Source organism: Melanerpes formicivorus, unplaced genomic scaffold (genome assembly GCF_026170545.1).
Source record: "Melanerpes formicivorus ecotype bairdi unplaced genomic scaffold, bMelFor1.0.p_v2 SCAF_15, whole genome shotgun sequence".
Taxonomy (NCBI): Eukaryota; Metazoa; Chordata; class Aves; order Piciformes; family Picidae; genus Melanerpes; species Melanerpes formicivorus.
Genome location: NW_027142367.1, coordinates 10,895,467 through 10,918,785, shown reverse-complemented (window position 1 = coordinate 10,918,785; position 23,319 = coordinate 10,895,467). Strand labels below are relative to the sequence as shown.

Sequence of the window (23,319 nt, the reverse complement as noted above, 5' to 3'; positions counted from 1 at the left end):
GATGAGCTGCTTAATTTCTACACCTCTAGTTCCACATATGCAACTTCCACATACCTCCTGAAGTGGACTTAGAATACAACCATTTTGATTTTTATTTCTTAGAATCACTGGTGTTAGAGAAGCTTTCAGCTCAGTTTCAGTTGCTCTGAACATCAGACTCCTTCTCCCATCTCTTTGCAGTCAGTCATTAGCATTTCTGATGTGCCTGAGCAGAGCAGGTCAAAGTGCAGGTACCTTATGGATATAAGCTGGAACACAGGATGGTCTGCCTCAGCATGAGGAGAAACTTCCTCATTGTGAGGGTGCCAGAGCACTGGAACAGGCTGCCCAGAGAGGTTGTCTCTCCTTCTCTGGAAAGACTCCAAACCCACCTGGACCTGCTCCTGTGTGGCCTGCCCTAAGTGATTGTGCTTTGGAAGGAGGGTTGGACTCAATGATCTTTTGAGGTCACTTCCAACCCCTACGTTCTCTGATTCTATGCCCATGTGCAAGTTTGTGTTTCTTCCAACTGGTAGCATTTCTCCCCCCATCATTCAGCAGTTTTCCTGTATCACCTCCTCCCTGGGTACTTCAAGCTTTGTTCCCACCCCACACACCCTCCATGAGCTTTGTCCCGTGACAGCTCCAGTTTTCCCCCACCATGCCTGGAGCTAACCTGCTCCTAACACACTTCTCTCACCCACATCATTGACAAGTGCTGGGCTACCTCCAGGGTGTTTGATCTTTGCCCAAGCTGGCATCCTGGCAAGCACACCAGCACTAACTGGTCCAACAGCAGCAAGAAGGACAGGGATCTTTCCAGCTCACTGTGCCAGCATGCCCTGGATGGGAGCACCGATTTAAATGTCTTTCTTCTCTGCTCTAATTTCTCTGTAATTGCAGGTAGTTGGTATCTGCAAAACATCAACCTACCAAACATGGCCTCTATTAGATTTCAAACCCACACAGGGAGAAGCAGTGCAAAGATGCAGCCACCACATAAACTTTGTCTCTTTAAGGAGTTCAGGTTTTCCACAACCACACTGACCTTCCTTTGGCATTGTAAGCTGGCTCCTGTGGAGGCAGGATGAAAAGGTAATTTCACCTCATCAGGAGAGCAATCTGTTCTGATTTTCTTGAAGCTGGGACCTGAAATGAGATGCCCAAGGGCTAAAGCGTTTCCAAGGTATTGCACAGGAAAGTGAAGGCTGAAGGCAGTGCCATCAAATTGAAAGCTGCGTTGGAAATCGGACATTAGACAGCCCTGGGCCTGAACATAGTGAAAGTCCTTCTGTTGATGAGACTGGTCACCACATGTGAGGCTTTACACCATGAGGCTGGAGAGAAATTCCCACTCCACAGCAGATTCCAGCATGCCTGGAGAGAAGACAGCATACACAGACCTTTCTAACAGCCCAGCTGTCCTGAGAAGCCAAAGCCACCAACAAAGGCTTTTCTGAAGCAGGTCATCTGGCTCTTCACATGACCTGTCTCTGCTACCAGTACTCCCTCGCTCTCCACACTGATCATGCCTGAGATGTGGGACAGGTGTCTCCTGTTTATCCTGTCAGATTTTTCAATGAACCTCAGGTGGTTAAGGCAATCAAGGCAAATGAGCCATCATGTGAGCTCCCAGCTTCTATGAACCTCTCACTCCATCACCAAGGCTGCATTCTTTCAGACCTCTGATTACAGCTCAGGGCTGTCTCCCACTTTGATCAAGGCTTCAAGTTCTGGTTCCTGCAGACTCTCCTCCTAAGCCTTTCCAACACATGGTGCTATCAACTAGACTGTCCTACATAGTCATAGATTGGTTTGTGTCGGAAAGGACTTTAAAGATCATCTAGTTCAACCCCTCTGCCATGGGGAGGGACACGTCTTATGAGACCAGGTTGCCCAAGGCCTCACCCAACCTGGCCTTGAACACTTCCAGGATTGAAGCCTCCACAACTCCTCTGGGCAATGTGTTCCAGTGCCTCACCACCCTCATGGTGAAGAATTTCTTCCTAATGTCTAATCCCAATGATCTACAGTGATGCCTCTTTATTTAGAATAAACCAAACCAGGTTGGAAGAGACCTTCAAGATCATCGCGTCCAACCCATCAACCAATCCAACCCACCCAAACAGCTAACCCATGGCACCAAGCACCCCATCAAGTCTCCTCCTGAACACCTCCAATGACGGCGACTCCACCACCTCCCTGGGCAGCCCATTCCAATGGGCAATCACTCTTTCTGTATAGAACTTCTTCCTAATATCCAGCCTGAACCTCCCCTGGCACAGCCTGAGACTGTGTCCTCTTGTTCTGGTACTGGCTGCCTGGGAGACGAGACCATCATCTGCCTGTCTACAACCTCCCTTCAGGTAGTTGTAGAGAGTGATAAGGTCACCCCTGAGTCTCCTCTTCTCCAGGCTGAGCAATCCCAGCTCCCTCAGTCTTTCCTCATAGGGCTTATGTTCCAAACCCCTCACCAACTTTGTTGCTCTTCTCTGGACTCGTTCCAGCAAGTCAACCTCCTTCCTAAACTGAGGGGCCCAGAACTGGACACAGTACTCGAGGTGTGGCCTAACCAGTGCAGTATACAGGGGCAGAATGACCTCCCTGCTCCTGCTGGCCACACTTCCTCTCAACCATTAAGAAACAGAGCACCATCTTTAGAAAAGAAGACCATACAATCATGGAATACTTTGGCTTGGAGGGGATCTGTAAAAGTCATCTAGTCCCAACTCCCCTGCAGTCAGCAGGGACATCTGCAACTAGAGCAGGTTGCTCATGACTCCATCCAAGATGACCTGGAATGGTTCTAGGGATGGGGCTTCTCCCACTTCTGTGAACAACCTGGGACAGTGTCTCACCACCCTCAGTGGGAAACATTTCCTTCTCTCTAGTCTAAACCTCCTCTCTTTTAGTTTAAAACCACGACCCCTTGTCCTGTCACAATAGGCTCAGCTCAAAAGATAATTGTTAGATGCTCATTAATGCTCCTCAAACCAGCCCTCACATCTCTACAGCCTGGAAAGCAGTAACAACAGCAAAGCATTTAGGAATTCAGAGTGCAAACATGCCAGTGGATTTAACCTCTGTAAGAGGCTGCTATTGCTGGAGCACCTTCCCTTGCAGGAGTCAAATCCCAATTAGGCTTTAACAGAAGCAGTGCTTGGATCTTCTGACGAAGTGTCTCCTTCAAATGCCAGAGCCTGGCTGTCTGTATAACCTGTGTTTGGAAGATCAAAGCAGGGATGGAAAAATATTTAGCCACTCCCATGGGTGGAATAGAGACACCACCAGCAGCAGGGGAGGTGCAGATTTACAACTGTTTGTTTTCTGTCACTTGAGAAGTACCAACAGCACTGGCTCTGCGGAATCTCTCCTGGTTGCACAGATACACTGTTATCTTCCAAATAGAACGTGCCCAAATGTTCAGCATCTTTTAATTTTCCTCTTTTCTTTTGTTTTTCCCCACCTCTACACTCTTCAGCAGAGCTCAGGCATTTTTACAAAGACATGTAGGTAACAGGATGAGCAGCGATAGCTTCAAACTGAAGAAAGTGGATTGAGATTAGACATTTGCAAGAAATTCTTCCCCATGAAGGTGATGAGGCACAGGAACAGGCTGCCCCGAGAAGCTGCAGAGGCTCCGAGGCTGGAAGTGCTCAAAAGGCAGGTTGGATGGGGCATTGAGCAGCCTGGTCTTGTAAGGTGTCCCTGTCCATGGCAGGTGAGGTGGAATTAGATGATCTTTAAGGTTCACTCTAAATCATTGTGTGATTCTAATCCCTGACAGCACAATCACTGTTCAACATCTCTCTACCAACCACGTTTTCTGCCTGCCCAGCACTCAGCTCCAGGAGCAGACAAGGCAACAGGCAGGTCTTTGGGAAACTGCCTTAACAATCCAGGCAGGGGAAGTTTAGGCTTGAGGTGAGGAGAAAGTTCTTCACTGAGAGAGTCATTAGTCATTGGAATGTGCTGCCCAGGGAGGTGGTGGTGTCACCATCCCTGGAGGTGTTCAAGAGGAGATTGGACGTGGCACTTGGTGCCATGGTCTAGTCATGAGGTCTGTGGTGACAGGTTGGACTCGATGATCCTCGAGGTCTTTTCCAGCCTTAGCAATACTGTGAAAGATTTCCAAACAGTGTGAAGCAGCATTTTGGAAATCCAACCCAGAAAAAAGGCACATGATGAGAAAGAGGATGGAGTGTGCTAGAGAACAGAGGCTGTGCCTAAACCAGCCCTTCCCAATCATGTGTCCCCACACCCGTGCCCCACACCCCATCTCTAAAGCCAGGATAAGCAATGCAGGCTAAGGCAGTCATGATGACTGCTATTTAATTATTACCCACTCTGACAGCCATGCCATCACCTACACTCCTGAACCTGCACTAGCAAGAACTTTCAAGAACATTCTGAAATAATTATCCCCAGATTAAGAAACTCCATCTGCAGCCCTGTGTCCGGCTCTGGAGTCCTCAGCACAGGAGAGACATGGACCTGTTGGGGGGCAGCCATAGGCCACAAAATGATGCAAAGGCTGGAACCCCTCTGCTGTGAGGACAGGTTCAGAGAGTTGGGGTTGTTCAGCCTGGAGAAGGCTCCAGGCAGAACTTCTTGTGGACTTTCAGTACTTAAACGGACCTATAAGAAAGCTAGGGACACACTTTTTAGCAGAGCTTGTTGTGACAGGACAAGGGGTGAGGGTTTTAACTAAAAGGGGGGGATTTAGACTAGCAAGATGAAAGAAATGTTTTCCACTGAGTGTGGTGAGACACTGTCCCAGGTTGCCCAGAGGTGGGGGAAGCCCCATCCCTAGAACCATTCCAGGTCAGCTTGGATGGGGCTGTGAGCAAACTGCCTTAGCTACAGATTGCCCTACTGACTGCAGGGGAGGTTGGACTTGGACTAGATGAACTTTAAAGGTTCTTTCCAACCCAAACCATTCCATGACTGCAGAACTTGGACGATAAGCAAACTTACTTAAAAACAAACAAACCAAAAAACCACCCAAAGCATAACAGCTCACAATGTGGTGGGTTTTGTTTTTCTTATGCACAAGTTTAAAACAATTATTTCAGTCCCTTTTCATTAATTGTAATTAATTTTCCATCTACTTCAAACACCTGAGCTACAACAGCTGTCTGTCTCTCACCTCTGTTTCCAGATACTCTCTAACAGCATCTTTTCTAAAGAAGAGGGAGAGGAAGAGCGAAGTTGCACCCCCAGCAGCCCCAGAAGCAGCTGCTGTACAAACAAGAGATTCAACACCCCAACATTAAACTTGGTAAAGACTCTTTAAGGTGTTTTCCAACAAAAGCACTGCTATGATTCTGTGCCATGATTTAATTAAAATGTGATTTAATTCAGAGCAGTTCCCAGACCCAGTTCATCATGCAAACACATAAACCCTTGTCCTGGCAGGACCATAAAAATGATCAGAGGGCTTGATCACTTCTGCAAAGACAGGCTGAGAGTTGGGGTTGTTCAGCCAGAAAAGAATGCTCCAGGGAGACCATCTGGGGGCTTCCCAGTACCTGAAGGGAGCCTACAAGAAAACTGGTAAGGGAATGTTTTCAAAGGTATGCAGCACTAGGACAAGGGGCAAAGGTTTTAAACTAGGTAAGGGTGGATTTAGATTGGACATTAGGAAGATGCTCTTTACTATGAGGGTGGTGAAACACTGGAACAGGTTTGCCCAATGAGGTGGTGGAGGCCCTATCCCTGAAGACATTCAAGGTCAGGTTTGATAGGTTTCTGAGCAACCTGATCTAGTTCAAGATGTCCCTGTTTACTGCAGGAGAGGTTGCAGTAACAACTTCTGGAAGTCCCTGCCAACCAAATGCAATCATAGAATGGTCTGGGTTGGAAGGGACCTCCAAAAGTCATCTAGTCCAACCCTCTCTGCAGTAAGCAGGAGCATCCTCAACTAGGTCAGGTTGCCCTGTTGAGCCTCACCTTGAATATTGCCAAGGATGGGGCCCCAACCACCTCCCTGGGCAGCCTATGATTCAGATGACAAGCAGGCAGCAATGAGTCAGCCAAATAAAAGCTAAGAATCAGTTGTTTTGCTTTTACACAAGACCTCATTTCCATGCAACCTTTTGTCACATAAAGGGCAAATAAATAAAGGTGGTGACACCATGGCTACCTCTTGCTTGTGGAGCCCTGCTGGAATCAGCAGTCCTTAAGCACAAGTAATCTGTGTTCAGAAAGAACACATCAGACCAAGTTTGATCAGATACTTGGTTACATCGAGTGTCCCTGGAAAAGAAATTGACAGGAAATAAATTGATCTAATTTAATCCTCATTAGTTTCAGTGCTTCCTACAGGAGCTTGAGCCTTTGTGAAAACTGGGTCCTGTATACCTTCCCTCTCCTGTCCAATATTTAAGTGTGCCACCAGAGCAAGCTGCCACAGAAACTCAAAATGAGCAATGCCAGAGCCTCCCTGGCAGCAGTGGTCAGGACCACACAAGGATGTGCCCTCCAGGAGACACAGGAACTAGTGCAGAAAGCAAAGCAATGTGGCTAAAAAGGTGAGCTGCCGTTTCAATCCCACCTGCAAACACGAAGAGCAAGGCAGTGCAATAATACAGTAGCTGTTGCTGAGGGTTGCTGTGTAACTCTGGAGCTTGCATTCCATCTTTTGAGAAAGGCTGAAGCAAGTCACTTCAAGCACCTGGGGACTCCAAACAGGAGAAAGAAAACTCTTAGTCATGACCATTATAAATCCCCACAACCCATCAGCATCCTCAGGTTTGCCCTCTCTTCACTCCAACACTGAACCTTCGTGCTCTTTGCCAGCAGTACCCAGAAACAGGGCAGTGAGTGGGACACCTACCAGGACTTTACAGAATGAAGAGTCAAGGAGAGGTTCCAAAATAAAAGGACACTTACCGCATTTTTAATGGTTTATTAACACTTCAACTTTTAATATGTTTGAAGAAGGCCTGAAAGATAAATTTTGCTTATTGGCTTTGTCTTTCCCCTTTGGCAAAACATCACCTTCCACCTCCTCCCTCCACACTACCTCCTTCCAAGAGGATAATGAAGTTCCAAGCTAGTGTTTGGTTGCTTCTTACATGTAAATTTGTTTCAATCACAGCAGCAGAAACATGCAAGCCTGGGCCTCAGTGTTTGTCAACAGCTTTTAAAGAATGTGTAGAAATGCACCAAAACCTTGTGCATTGATATAAAGAATTGTTTCTCCAAGGAACTTCATATATATATATATATATATATATATATATATTTATACTTTTTTAGTGGGTTACATTTGGTGCTCAGAATTACCAGAGCAGCTACATCATCCATTTCACTAAGCTTTTTTAACTTTTTTCTCCCTGACCCATCATTACTCCCCCTTTTAAAAGTGCTACACCCATTCAAACTTTACTCTACACTTGTTCTGTCTTGCCCTTTAAAAAACAAAACAAAAAAAACCCATCATGAGGGCAACCTGCAAAGTGTATTGAACTGAAGTTACACATTAACCATCACAACAACTTTATGGGCATCACCCTACTGGGAGCAGAGGACAGACTGCATTTCCCCATGCTTACGTGTGCCGGTAAGCAGGCAGAGACAAAGCAAAAAGTTCTAACCAATGGTTTCAGGAACAAAGACAAACAATTTAATCCATATTACAGAATTTCACTGAATACAGTTGATCTCATCCAAAGTGACTCCTGAGAGCAAAAAGAGTTAACTTGTTTGTTTGTTTTTCAGCATTACATTTTATATACAGCTAGGAAGGGATTACTGGACACCAAGACAGCCTCCTTACACCATTAGTAAGTACACTGGTGAAGAGACCACCGCACACTTTTCACTTTGAAGACATTACTTAAGTCATGTTTTACCACCACCTGTTTGTTTGCTATGAGAAGAGTTATTTCAATCTGACTTCAGGGTTGGGTTGTTTTTTTTACCACCTTATTTCTGCCACCAAACATCAAAATCTCATTCAGCTGCACCAAGTGATGATTCTTTTTTCTGCTCTCCAAGTGCCAGCTACCCTTGGAAACCTCCACACTCTGTGCTCTAAATGCTTTAACATCTTCCAGAGGATTGATTTTAATTTTTTTGGTTTTCCCTTCAACACAGGAGTATCTACGCTCTGTCTGAAGCAAACTACATCCTGCACACTATTGCTTTTGTATTTTCCACATAGGAACAGGCTATGAAAGTTTTTGACGTGGCAATGTTCTGTTACAGGGAAGGGGGGAGGAGAAAAAAATACATCAGGAGGATTATTACATCATTCTGAACCAGTGGAACCAAAATAATCAAGACCTCTTAACATGTTGTGGGTTTTGTTTTTGTTTTTTTCCAGTCACTGGGATGGAAGGAGGCTTGAATGCAGACACTGGAACAAGTAATTGAGAACATCTGTGCTTGCATGCTCAAGTGCAAAGATAAGCAGTATTTGCATTTTCTTCATCATCTTGCTTGCACACGGGCAAGATGTTATAAAAGAAGTTTATCACCAGGAGCAATGACAGAATGTGATGTAATTGTGAGTTTTCTTCTTTAAAAAAAAAAAATCAAACAAACAACAACCAAAAAAAAAAAGCACTAGAAATCAAAAGGCAACCAAGATCATGTACATCTTCTCCAGAACATTTTGGTCAGCTACACATGATGTGCGTATACTGAAGTCTAGCACACTTAGCTGCACCACATCTACTCAAGCTGCCCAAGACAGCACATACATTTTGCTTGCAGCAGTATTCCCCCTTTCCACAATTTTTTCAGTTGATAAGTAACCCTCTGGATTTGATTATTCAGAAGTACAGGGAGTATTTTGTTCCAATGCTGTTTGGTTTTATGACATGCTCAGATGAGGCAAGACATGAGATTTAAGTGCAGGGAAGCATTCCAGACCCCCAAACATGGTGTTCTGTAAAACTTAGCAATACATGGCTAAACAGTTAAATCTGCCAAGAGCTGCATCAAAATGATTTTTGTTTTCAAAAGGTGAGCAGCTGAGGCTCACTCCAACATCAACTCTTCTGCATCACCAGATTCACTGTGGGTGCCTGAATGCTTCAGCTTGAACTTTGAGTATCTGCTGCAATAAAATTACAAACCCTGTAATTTAATATATGTGAATTAGGTAACCCCATGAAGTCAAAGAACAATGTTAACTCCTGGAAGACACCCAGAAGATCCAAAGGTGGAACAGAAGGTTGATTATTACACTCCCACATAATCCAAGCAAGTCGTTAATATATTGAAAACATTTGTGTCTGGTACTTGTACCTGCTGGATATCCAGATTAATCTGTCTGAAACCAAGTTTGATAACCATCCCCTCTGTAGCTGAAAGCAGCCAGAAAACAGATATTTTCCTTTTTTTTCAACAAATGGAAACCTTTTTTTTTCCCCTTTTAAACCCCCCAAGCTTCAATTACAACAGTCTAAGCCAGCGACTTAAGCAAATAAACTTCAAAATAGCCACTTGTTACAAGTAGTAAATGACCATGAACAATGAACTTGTTAGGAACCCCTCCTAAAAGCATGACACACACAAACAGGCTATCCAGCAGAAAAATCTGTTAACAATTTTATTTCTTTTGTAATGTTAAATAGTATGGGACATGACTGGAAGGATGAAGAACTCTCAACAACGCCTCACAAGGAATAAGAAAGAAATTCTGCCGTGATATTAGCAAAGTAAGGTAAGGAGAAAATTTACACAGTAAGAGGCACCATTTCCCCCAGAATACCTCTTGTCATATTCCTGAATGAGTGGGATTAGCAATCTAATAAATCTTATTTTTCTTTTTATCCAGAGGTAACAGCAACAGATAAAATTTTAAAAGATTATTAAAATAACATTTACAAGACTGAACAAATTTCTGAATTCTTATTAAAACCACAGAAAAGAAAAGAAAAGAACAATTCTCTCTCTTTTTTTTCTTTGTTATGAACTTTATGATAAAGGACTGACTGTGCAACTGACACCTGCTATTGATGACAATGTACAATTTTGTCCAGGAGCCAAACAGTTTGTCTTGTCAGAGCGTTTTCTAACCGTGCGAGATCGTGATGCTGTACACAAAACAAAAAACAAAACACCAAAAAAAAAGAAGAAGAAACACGTGGCCACTTGGGCCACACTACCAATGAAGTGGTAGGTAAAACAAATCTTTTTTTCTGGCCAAAAATAAAAAAAAGAGGGGGGAAAGGAGAGAGAAAATAAAAGGGGGCAAGGAGAGAGGAAAAAAAAAAAAGGGGGGAAGGAGAGAGAAAAATAAAAAGGGGGGGGAAGGGAGGGGAAAAAAATAAATGAAGCTGCATTTTGCATGCTTCTCTCACTCATTCTTTCTACAAGATGAACTTCCCTAGAAAGAATCCGATGAAAATGGCTGCAATTACAACAAGAAGTGAAGGAAGAGAATTAGAGCCGTTATCTCTGATGGCCAAAGCTGTGGGGGATCCAGATTTATCCGAGTGCGCTACCTTTCTGAGCCTCAAGCCTTCATCCTGAGGTTGGGGGGGAAGAGGGGAAAAACAGATGGAAGAAACAAGATTTACCAAGACATCTACTTCACAGTTGTAAAAACTGAACTCAAAGGCCAAATTTACTGCTGAACCTTTAAATAAAGGTTGAAATAAGTAAAATCAGACCACACCAAAATATGAACATGGTGAGCCCTAGTATTTCAAATATGGACACATGACCTGGTTGCTCTCCATGCTGTGGTTAAGAATTACTCTGAAATTCTTGCTAGGCACAACAAAGGCTCCAGATTTTACTTACTAATTAGCAGTAATTCCTTACTTTTAAGGAGAAGCCTCTGCTTTGTGCAGTGTCTCTCCAAATATCCCTATGCCACAGGCGTGGACAGTCATTTTTTTCATGGTTCTTTAAAGGCTGCCACGGCCAAATCTTCAAACAGCAAAACGCAAATGTACAGAAAAATCACGAGCCACAACTTGCCTAGGTACAGGTTAATAAATGGCACCTTTATATCAAGATACTGGCAAGTAGTTTTTGCTTATCTCCTCTGGCCAAACAACTGTTCTTGTTCCTTAATAATTTGTGCCCCTTTCGATCTCATTTACTTATTCTTAATAACAACACTTTTATTCAAAGCTACTATGCTCTCTCTGATTTAGAGTTGAGGTAACTGCTACTAATTTGGTATCTCTGATTTAGGCTTGCAGTAACTGCTATTATTGTTTTTTAATTTAGTTAATCAAAGATATTAATTAGTATCTCTGATTTAGTCTTCAACAAAGACCACCATAAATAGGACCTAGACTTGAAGTAATGGTTAATAAATTGGTATATCCGGATTAATTTTATAGTAACTGCTACTAATTTGGCATCTCTGATTTAGACTTGAAGTAAGTGCTACTAATTTGGCATCTCTGGATTAAATTTACAGTAGCTGCCACTAATTTGGTATCTCTGATCTAGACTTCAACTAAGAGCACCATAAATAGGATCATTTAATTTAATCAAATCATGTAGCTTCAATATCTCATCCGTGACCATCACAAAGTCTCAATCACTGAGACGTTCAAAACATAAGGTCAGTAAAATCCTATTCTAACTCAATCCTGACAATCACTAGTAGTTGTCAGAAGTAGTTGTAGCTACCTCCTGGAAAACACATCTGGTGGCCTAATGACAAGCCAAATCTTTCAATCAAGAGATCAATACAAGCAAGGAAGCAGAACTTACTCTCAGGTGCCGATTTTCATCCGTCAGCTTCATAATCTCTGCTTGAAGTCTTTTGCACTCCTCCATTAGCTTCCTTGTTTCAGTGTCATTAAGCGAAACACTATGTGATTTTGGCATCGGGCCATCCTGCTTAGATGTATTCAGGACTTGGGCGGGTTTGCTTGCATCTATGTCATTCTACAAACATTAAGAAGGGCACAGAGAATTTTACTTACCTAGAAAAAAACAATGACCCACAGCTTGAAAGTGAAACAATTCAGCTACTAATACAGTGCAAGGAAGTTTGTGTTTACAGTAATCTGAACAAAACCTTCAGGGGTTTGGAGCACCTCTGCTATGAGGACAAGCTGGGGTTGTTCAGCCTGGAGAAGAGGAGGCTCTGGGGAAACCTAATAGCAGCCTGCTAGTACCTGAAGGGGCCTACAAGAAGGATGGAAAGAGAATGTTTAGAATTGCCTGCAGTGACAGGACACGGGGCAATGATTTCAGACTAAAGAAGAACAGATTCAGACTGGATGTTGGGAACAAGTTCTTTACCATGAGGGTAGTGGAGCACTGGAACAGGTTGCAAGGGGAGGTGGTTAGGGCCCCATTCCTGGAGATATTCAAAGAGAGGCTTGACAGGGCTCTGTGCAACCTGATCTAGTTGAAGATGCCCCTGCTGACTGCAGAGAGGGTTAGACTAGATGACCTTTGGAGGACCCTTCCAACGCAGACCATTTTATGATACTATGATCCTGTTGTCAGTTCAAGTATTAGCTCCATACTAAAAAGCAGCTTGATCTAGTTGAAGACATTGCTGCCTGTGGCAGAGGGGCTGGAGCTGCCAAATTACACTCGCATTGCATGTGAAAAATATCTTTACGTGGCACTCCAAAGCGTGTATGAATAAATATGGTTGTAAAGACAGCTACTGGACAGCTGGCAGCCTTCACTGAGACCCTTTATACATGTAAATAATGAACATTTCAAGTATCAGGCAAAGAAAAAAAAAAGGAAAGAAATGGTAACGCAGAAGAATTTTGTCATAACTGTCAGTTATGTAGAAGTTTGCAGAATAGCTATTACCCTAAATATAAAGCAACACTAACAGATCTTCACTCCACATACAATGAAACTGTCATCTCCTACACAACTGGAATAGATTGTGTCTGAAGATATAAAAAGAGGTAATTAGGATTTTTTTCTTTTGGTCTGATTATATTTTTATCAACACCATAAAAAGGTCATTTAGGAGTCCCAAAGCATACATTAATTTCTAGCCTTTTCTTTTCTACTTCCTTTTCTAACTCAGATGAATTAGAAACAGACTTTTTAAACCTAGGGGAAAAAAAAAAAAGGCATTTAATACTTTGAAAAGCAAGCTCTGCAATCCTCCACTTTTCATTGCATGCAAGACTCAAGCGTCTCCATTTTTAATCTGGCAGCAATAAAATGCTAAAATAAGGTAATAAAGATAATGAATGTGGGTTTTTTTTTTTGCATAGTCTCCATTGCTGGAGGTTTTTATGATCCAGTTAGACAGGTTGCTCCATTTCTGAGGAAAGTTCTGGACCTGATGGTATTTCAACGTGCCCTTTCAACCTGGGCTGTTCTCTGGGCATCCTCCAGAAGTTATATCCTGAACATCTGTCTGGCCTGATTTAATCTCAATTGCTACAATCAATGTAATCAATAAATCAAATAGGTTTAAAAACAATTCAGGACAAATTTCTGTCAGATTCTAACAGTCAGTGTGTGACAGTTTCTTACTCTTTTCTTACTCACCAGTTTATCATTTTCGTTGGGCATTTCAAACACGCATCTCAACTTGGAGTCCATTAATTCATCAGGTTTTGCTTCTTTCCACTAAAACAATTAACAGAGTTAATTAAGGTGCCAAACTCTTGCAAACATCAAACAGTTCATAAGCATGCTCCTAGGAGTTGTTTCCTACACAGCTCAATGCTGTCATACCCTAGCTGCAATTTTCAGACCTGCTTCTGAACAATGTTTTCTTGGGTCACTTTGACTACTGCAAAGTAACAAAAGCTAGAAAGAGTTTAAAGTTAGAAATGGAAATGAGTAAATTGAATGCAAGGATGAGTCCAGGTTTGGAGGGGACAGGGAGGGGACAATACAGAAGTTCTTTTAACACGTAATGAGGAACAAGCACCACCTTGAGCCAGTTTTAGAACCAATTTCTAACCCTTGGTTAAGTGTACTCCTTATTTCCCATCTTGGAAACACCAATTTTATACCAAAGACTGAAAGACACCTTTTAGTGACTCTGAATTCAGTTCCAGAGTAAATTTCTTTAGTTCTTCATAATTTAGTTTTTTAACCACTTCTTCCTTTTACTACATAAGAAAATTACAATTTGAGCCTGTCCAAAGCTGTTTATCAAGACATTTTAAATTCTAATGTTTACCAATGTATTTAAAGAACTGTGATACATGCTGGATTCTCTCTACTAGGCAGACAACTAACTTTCAAAGTACACATTTTAGGTAGTTGCCTTAAATCCTTAGGCTCAGAGACTGATCTGAAATTTGCAGCAGTTTATCCAACAATAAATCCTCTGAAATGACCTTAGAATTGCAGGTCTTGCAGACCAGAACATCCAAGCTTTCCATAACACCCTCCCTTTCTTTTGTTGCTCTTTCCTTTAAGTGCTTTTAGGTGTACAGTAACTTACAGTTGCAATTACCCATTTTCTGCAAGATCTGTTTCTCAGCACAGAAATGCTCGAGCACACTAAGAAAGCAGTCGTTTGAAAGTGGATTTTTATATCCTCACCAAATAACTACGCTTCACTTACCACACATAATCAAGAGCTATGAGAGCATATTAAGGAAACCAGACCAGTAAGGAAGGGAGCTGTTAAACTTTTAAGACATGTAGCTAAGTTAACAAAAGCTACAAGAGAACACTGAACATACCTGTGTAAACACAGGCACTCCTTAATCTCCAGAGACAGAGTTCTGTGCATCATCTCCCCCCACCTTAATACACATTTATGGAGGCCACATACACCTAAAGGGCATATTCTGACAAACGAAGGCTTCCTTCCCACTGCTGCCAGCTTGTAACATCAGAAACAAGTCTCCTGTTTCTGAACTAAATAGCACAAACCTTAATATCTTCTTTCTGGATCTGCCAACAGCCCAATCCGGCCTAAGAACTGAATCTATGACATTTCTATTAAATCTGAAAACAAATCTATCATTTGTGCTGTGCTTAGCCACTTGGTATCTTGTAGAGAGACAAACCTTAGTCGTCCAAATGTTTCATTTCATTATAATCCCATTCAACATTTTAGTTAAACACCGTTCAACCCAAATGTACTCATTTCGGACAGCTTCAGGCTTGTTGTCTAAATATACTCTTGATTCTTTCAAACACAATCTGTTTATCCCCTTCAGATTAGCTGCATCTAAGGCATAACATGTCCTTCCTTTAACAGTGAGCTGACCTTACCTTAGGTTCACTATTTCCAATTAACCAGTTCACTAGGTGAGTTCTGAAAACTGAGCCTGTATTTAATTTTAAAAGCTTTGAATCATACATAAGTCACACTTGTTCAGAAAAAAAAACCCAGTTCTCCAAAAATAAATTGCAAAACCATGATTCATTCACACTTAAGCCTGAGTTTTTAAGGAAAAAAGAACATACAAGTCATTTCACCCCAGTTTGACTTACCACTGCCTCCATATCTGTAATATTTGGTGGTGCATAGGTTGTTTGTACCATAAACTTGTGTTTACTCTTCTCATTTGGGTCATAGTCAAAAGGCTGCAGCATTACTGTTCAAAAGAAAAAAAAACAAAAAAGCATAAACCTGTGATTCTTCAGCTGATCATTGTAACAAGCACACTGTCCATTTGGGATTTGCTTCTCACTGAGCAGACCCTTGAGAGTTAAAAGGCAAAAGGAAGTGCTGGAAACAAAGCAGACACTGTACCAACAGGTACTGTGAAGAAAGAGAAGTATTTCACTCTCATGTAGCTGACATGATTTTTTTATGCAATTATTGTAAGTAACAGACATTTCAGATGCAAGTATGAACAAACAGATGCTGTAAGACAGACAAAACCAACCAAACAAAAAACCCTCCAAGCAAACAGCACAGGACTTTTCTTTCAAAGAAAAATATTTTATGGTTAAGTGAACGTGGAGATCATCCAGTCCAACACCCCCTACTAAAGCAGGGTCACCAAGACCAGGTTCCCCAGGATCACATCCACGTGGGCTTCAAATCTCTCTGGAGAAGCAGATTCCACAACCTCTCTGGACAGCCTAGTCCAGTGCTATGGCACCCTCACAGGAAAGAAGCTAAGTCAGAAATACTGATTTAGCTAGAAAAGCTCATTGAACAATCTCCACATATATTCTGAACCAGTTCCAGCTGTAGACTTCAATACTGCTACAGTGTTCTATAATTCAAGTCTATTTTCTACAGTTCTGAACCTTCAGTGGACCAGGGAAGTGACTGTTCCCTTGTACTCAGCACTGATGAGACCACATCTTGACTACTGAGTTCAGTTTTGGGGTCCTCACTAAAGACAGACATTGAGGCACTGGATTGGATCCAGAGAAGGGCAATGAAGCTGGTGAAGGCTCTAGACAAAAAATCCAATGAGGAGTAGCTGCAGGAACTGGGGGTTGCTTAGCCTGAAGAAAAGGAGGCTCAAGGGAGACCTTCTCAGTCTCCACAACTTCCTGAAAAGAGGGTTGAAGTAAGGTGGGTGTTGGTCTTGTCTCCCATGTAACAAGTGGTAAGAAAAGAGGAAATTGCCTTGAGTTGCACCAGGGGAGGTTTAAGTTGAATAGTAAATGAAATGTCTTCAATGAAGGCGTTCTCAAACACTGGGACAGGCTCCCCAGGGAGGTGGTTGAATCCCCATCCATTGAGACGTGTAAAAGAGGCAGAGGTGGTGCTAAGTGACATGGTTTAGCACCAGACTTGGCACAGTTCAATAATGGTTGAATTCAATGAGCCAAAGGTGTTTTCCAACCACCAGGATTCTAATGATTCTGTAGTTCAACCTGCTTCCATTCATACAGAGTTAATTCTGCATGGCAGGACTAAACTGCATCAGTTTATAAAATACTAAGTGCAGTACCAAAGTCACTAATTTGGGCTTTCCAAATTCAATAGCACCTATAAAAAAAGTTACTTCTAAATTTAACTGCCTAACTTTAGCCCTTAAATACTAGCTACAAGTTGCAGGTGTTTGCTACAGGGTGGTTATCTTCCCCCCCACCCCCCTTAAATCTTACCTGTAGCATAACCAAAGGGTAAGTGAATAATCTGAATCAGATGTATTTCACAAATAAAAGTATATAAAAGGATTGCAGCATTTTACAATCCTATCTTCAAACAATTCTGTTTGGAAAGGTTTAAAAGTCAGGTTTCCTTAACCATTGGTCTCACCATGGTCTGCAACACAGCTGATCAAAGTGTATGTTTCTTACAGGTGTAGATAAGAAAGTAATTTAGCCCTAAGAATTGTTCCATCAACAGACTACTGAATAGCATGAGGTACTTCAGTTCCCTAAAGCCAAGGGAATAGATGGAATAACCTTAAAGATGGGAAAGACATTTTTCCATTACCACAGAATTTCTTCACATGCTGGCAGGATCCTAGGATTTAATAACTTGATGTTCTTTGACCACTCAGTAACAGCTGAAAATCTGATTGAATTGAAAAGCAGCAGAAAGAGACAATCCACATACTCCAAGAGCTCTTCAAGCTCTTCACAGTTTTAAGTAATGATGGAAAAATCTCATGAATATTTGAAGACACAGTTTGCAGAATATTCATGGAGTCCCTGAGTAGTCCAGAGATCGCTTCAAGGAGAATTGCAACAAATAATTATCAAAGCAAGCCTCTTGATAATAAGCTTAAGTTTTCTACACTGGAGGGCTTTATGCCCATGAAATAAATCTTAAAGGGGTCTGAAAGCCAGGAGAAAGAACAATAACAGGAATAAGTTGTGAAGGATGATGAGTAGCATGATTTATTCTAAAAGGAAAACTCAGACCCAAACAATAGTCATTAATAAGTTAACGGGAAGCGATAAATAGTTAATTTAGGGCATCAAGGTAAAGAAAACCATGTGAATACATAGCGGTTTTGGAAAGTATAGAGAATTTTACTTGGTGATTCACAATTGAATGATAAACAAAATGCTCTTGGACTTCCTTAGAAAGATAGTTAAATCACATCTCCAGCAATAAATTTAAAAACTAGCTTGAAGCTGAATCAGTACAAAGCATTACACAGGCTGAAAACAGCCAACATTGCCTTAATCGTTAGTTCTGAGCACATTGTCAGCCCATGGTATCCTGCAGTGATTTCCCTCTGCACAACAATGTGAGAGAAATCTATTTTTAATTACATGAAATATGAGTCAGCACTGAAAACATTCAGTGGAGAGATTAAGGAGATAATAAAGTGGGTCACTAGAAAAATTATCTGTGCACTTGGCTTACCAAGTGACCCGGAAGAAATTACATACTCAAACAACAAGAAGATAAAGCTGATGCTTTGGGAGAGAAAACTTAATTCTGAAAAGCACTGTGGAGTCACTAACTAAACAACTGCACATGAAAGCATCCTGGGGTCACTGTGGCCAAATAACAGCTTGAAAATCCAGTGCTACACAGAAAGAGGTAGTAAAGATTCTCTGCTATGCAAACTGAACTGTGCAGCAGGAGGATGCTGTCTCCCTTTATTGGAGAATGTGAAATGTTCTTTACAGCTCCAGTATTCTGGAGCACAGGTCTTATGAGAAGCAGCTGAGAGTGTTTAGCCTGAAGAAAATGAGGCTCAGGGGGGACCACCTCACTCTACAACTACCTGAAAGGAAGTTGGAAAGTGGCAGGGTGTCGGGACGCGATCCGACAGCGAGAAACGGTGAGGGAAAGACTCGCAGCGATCAATATGATTGATAAGTGTTGGGGACTGTTTTGAGTAAGAGGGGACATGGGTCCCAGGAACACCTGTGCAATTCAGGCCTTGAAGAATTCTCTGTTGATAATATAGCGGTGGAGTAGGAGCTGTGGGAAAGTGCTGATTGCTCGGCCTGCTGAAGTCCAGCTGCCCCTGAGAAGGGAGGCAAGCAAGATAAGGAGGAGGCGAGATCTGGGAAAAAAAGCAATTAGACTGAGCAGAAAAATTCCACAGAGTTGTGAAAACAATGATGTAACCTTTTAGGGAGAAACCAATAGTATGTGTTAAATTAGAATAGAATTAACTATGCATAAGATAAGACGATAAATAATGAAGTGTGGAACAATAAAGTTGGATGATTACTATCATATTGAGTGCTGTCGTCCCTGTCTCCGTTCTCGTCAAGTGGCGCCTCGAACAGGGACCCGATTCTGCAGGTACTCTGAGCCGTTTCGACGGGGACGACAGTGGAGACCACACCTGGGAATTACAGGCGAGCCGACCGCGGAGGAAGGCTCGGGCAGGCCAGTCTTGGCGGGCCGAAATTGGCATGCCACTGGAAAATGTTGGCAGGCTGGAGTTGGCGGGCCGACGGCAGCTTGGGCAGGCCAGTATCGGCGGGCCTGAGGAAAGGAGCAGCGGACACCAGCAGATAACGGAATGCGGCAGTGAAGTTCGTGGACGTCGGTGAATATGGACAAAGAGGTAGCGCTCTCCTTGTTTCAATGCTTTCTAGAAAAGCGTAAGGCAGAGATATCGCCCAAAGTAATGCCTGGGCTTTTGGCCCATGGATCCGCTTTAGGGCATTTCCCTAGCAGAGGTAGTTATTTTGATGAAGCTTGTTGGAGAGAGTACGGGAACAAGCTGTGGGACTTGGTAATAGATGGTGATAAAACTGCTATAAAACTGCAAAAGCCGTGGCAAGAACGCATAAACTGTATCAAAAAATATAAGTTAGAACAGCGAATGGCTGCTGCAGTTACAGCGAATTTGTCAGGACGAGATGCAGCGCCAGTTGTATCTGAATTACAACCAAATAATGTATTTGAAAAGTATCGACCGATCGACCAGGGCTGCCCCCAATACACCTTGCGGCGACCACACCACGTTTGCCAGCCGCCACCACTGCTGTTTCGCCTCAAGCAGAGAAAAAGCCGAAAAAGGACAGCGAAACCTGTGCCTCAGTGTGTTCGATCCCGTTCATCAACATCTTCCTCTGACATCGCCAGCGAGGGCTTGAATTCAGAAGATTCAAACAGCGCTGACTTTGCTTTACGTCCCCTCTTAGAAAACATGGAGCGCTTGGAGGCTCGCGGTTGTGGCATTGTTACGACCACACCCCTCCCGCGACCACTGATGGCTCCAATGACACAGGCAGCACCGACCATAGCGGTGGACCCAGTGGGTCACACCAGCGGGCCCCCCTCTCCGGTTCCAGACTACACCCCCCCACCCCCCAAGCGGTTTCTGGTACAACTATTGTCGACCATGGCTCTGTTCTAATTTCTTCATTTCAGTGCTAATTTCTTCATTTCTGACTGTAATGTCTTTCAGAGATTTGTTATTTAGAGTTTTGCTAAGTTTTCCTGGTAAGCATAATGAATGGTAAGCATTTGGTATTTACAGGTACTTAGTACATAGTAATTGCAGTAAGGTGTATGTACTTAGTAATGAGTTCAAATTGTAAGATTTTCTTTTGGTTCGAACCTTCTTAGTTGTGTGCCTAGGCATTTTAAAGGATCTCCATGTAATATAGTTAAGGTTTGTAGTAAATAGGTATTCATTTTTAAAAGTATTCCTTCACTAATGTGCAGAAGAATCAAGACTAAGAGGAAACAGCATTTCCCATGAAGCCAAACATCGATCACAATAACTGTTATAATAATCTGGGATCAAAAGCATCAATCAGAAGAATGTAACACAGCACCATGTGAATTAGGACTGAATATTATGGTTGCTTGTTGTGTGATTAGAGAAAATGTTCATAGGGACTTATATGTCATCTCACCAGTTTGCTATAATTTTACACACCTAGAGGGAAAATCAAAACTCATTACAACACAACATGCATTTTCATTTTTGGTTGAAAACATCAACAAACAAACAAACAAAAAAATAAATGGGGAAAAAAAAAGTGCGGGAAGAGAGAATACCCCATAGCAAAAAAAGTTTTTTAATGGTACCAATAAGAGATTAGTGTTACTAGGATGAGCAAAACCACATTATTCTGTGTAATTTTATATTGGGCAAAGCAATGAAGCTCTTTTGCTCTTGCTGTTTGCCTGCAAGTTTTCTGTCTGTGAAGCTAGAGCCTGGCCATATCTACCTTTACAGATTAAAGAAATCTTGCTACCATTAAACAATTTATGATTTTTGACCATCCTAGAGAAAATAAAGATGCAACATACCCCTAAATCAGATTGTAAAAGACAGTGATAAGGATTGCATTTGTGTCTTAATCTCTGTGTGCAATGTGTTCGGGCATAATCAAGTCTTCTCTGTCAATAAGAGTGAAATGTAAAGATCGGAACTATTAAGATCTAAGTTCTTCTTTACGATGTCTGTTATCTTTGACCATGTATTATGCCAGCTCTGTTAGAGCATTCTATCTAGTTCAACTTAAGCTTTGTGCCTTGTATGGGTAACGTGGCCCAACATGACAGGCAATAATGAATTTTGTTTGAGCCTACAGACAGTGGGTGAACCTTTTCAGACGTGTCTGATAGGGATACCCAGATCTGATGTAAATATGTTAGTTAATTATAGTAATAACAGTTGTAGTAATGAGAGTGAAATGGCAAATTGTAGTGCACGATTGATTAAGGGACTGACTCAGTGGTTACCGTATGATCCTGAAGAACTGCGATTATTGGGCTCTCAGCAGGTTGGTAATGCATCGAGAAACTGGACTCGAACGTGTATGGTGGAGCATCCCTGAAGATGCTTGAAAAATGCAAAGATGTGGGGCTGAGGGACATGGTTTAGCACCAGTCTTAGCAGAGTTAGGTAATGGTTGGATTGTAAGATGATTGTAAGATTCTATTATATAAGCATGAATGTAGTAGTCTGAAGCAAAGGTACTGTTAGTATCACAGGCTATTGCAAACTTTCTCTTCCTCCTTTCAGAGATCTGCAGATGAATGTGACAAATGGCAAGTGTTGCTGTATGGAGCATTTTTCATGTGTCACTGTACTCTACATCGAGCTGACACTGCAATAATGAAGGGGAATAGCTTTATGTCTTAAAAATAATCTTTTTAGAAAGCTGACAGCCTCTAAGAACAAGCAGCCTTCTAAGGCCTCACACAGCCTCCAAGAACAAGCATTAGAGAACTTCACAAAAGCCTGACAGCTGAAATTAAATGGTTTTTCTTTTACCTGAAACAATTACAGATGATCCCGGATCAATAATTCCACTGTTGGGCCTCACGCAGTACCGACGAGGCGCTGTGGTCTTCACTTTGAAGCATACTTTTCTATCTGATGGATTTCGTAGTTTGAGATTTGTAGTTACTACATCTGTAAAGGGACCTGAAAAAAACCAACAAACCAAAACACAAAAACAAGGAGGTGGTTTAAGCATGGATGCACCTCTTGAAATCTGTTTATACAGTGCAAGTAACTCTTAAAATAAAACTCGATGGCAACAAACTCCTAAAGGCAGGTTAAATCACACATCCCTGAAGCACAAATGCCCTTACACACTCCATCACCTTAGCCATAATGATGCACATTGCAGTAATGAACCCTTCAAGAGTATGACAGACTCAGGCTGCTGATGCAAAAAGCTCATAGATACATCTGCTAATTACAAGAGATTATTCTTGACATCTTAAATACCTAGAAGATCATTTCAATTAATTAATTTAACTTAACAATTAGATTAGACATTTGGAAGAAATTCTTCCCCATTAGGGTGGTGAGGCACTGGAACAGGTTGCCCAGAAAAGCTGTGTAGGCTTCAAGCCTGTAAGTATTCAAGGCCAGGGTGGATGGGGACTTGAGCAACCTGGTCTAGTAGAGGTGTTCCGGCCTATGACAGAGGGGTTGGAACTAGATGACCTTTAAGGTCCCTTCCAACCCAAGCTATTCTATGATTAATAACTCCTTAAACAATTTAAATACCTATAAGGACATATGCCAAAGTGCATCTTGCTGGATTCTTTCTTTAGGAATAGAAGATTTTGATCTATTACAAACACTTCCAGAAAGAAAACACTGTGAGCCTGAAACACAGTAACTACTCTTGAGATTTCAGCTTACACTGGGTTTCTGAGCTTCTACAGACTTCACAGAAATGGGTATCAACCTCATCTTTCAAACTTCCATATGAGCTAGAACAGAATCAATTCTTGTTAGGGATTTGACATCTCAGCTCAGTCCCTGCTCAGTGAGGGCACTTTCTCAAGTTCAGAGCAGGTTTGGACAGACAGTGGCTGCTTCCAGTAGTGAGAATGATGATGGGGAGACTTACCACCAAGGGCTGGGCTGCAGAAAGGCTCTGGCTTAGACTTGCTCCTCAGCACACAAATGATATTGCCATATCCTGTGCCCCACCCTGGGGTGCAGGAAGTTAGATTTGGCATCTGTGAGGATTGGACAGGACAGGTGACCCTCAACTGACCAACAAGGATTTCCATCCCATGGACATCATCCTCAGGATCAAGCTGAAGAATCACCAGGGTCAATCCTTCTCTTCAGTGACAGA

The 23,319-nt window shown here is 42.2% G+C and overlaps 1 protein-coding gene across 1 annotated transcript in view; it reads right to left on the bottom strand.

Moving 5' to 3' along the window:
* Positions 1 to 9,518: 9,518 nt before the first annotated feature.
* Positions 9,519 to 23,319, bottom strand: part of VAPA (VAMP associated protein A) — a 35,689-nt gene continuing 21,888 nt past the window's right edge. Inside the window, exons 2-6 of the mRNA XM_068147616.1 lie at positions 21,990 to 22,142; positions 15,355 to 15,458; positions 13,441 to 13,521; positions 11,674 to 11,850; positions 9,519 to 10,466 (exon numbers count right to left, since the gene is read on the bottom strand). Coding sequence (XP_068003717.1) covers positions 10,308 to 10,466; positions 11,674 to 11,850; positions 13,441 to 13,521; positions 15,355 to 15,458; positions 21,990 to 22,142 — 674 coding nt within the window. The 3' untranslated portion in view covers positions 9,519 to 10,307. The remainder of the gene's footprint in view (positions 10,467 to 11,673; positions 11,851 to 13,440; positions 13,522 to 15,354; positions 15,459 to 21,989; positions 22,143 to 23,319) is intronic.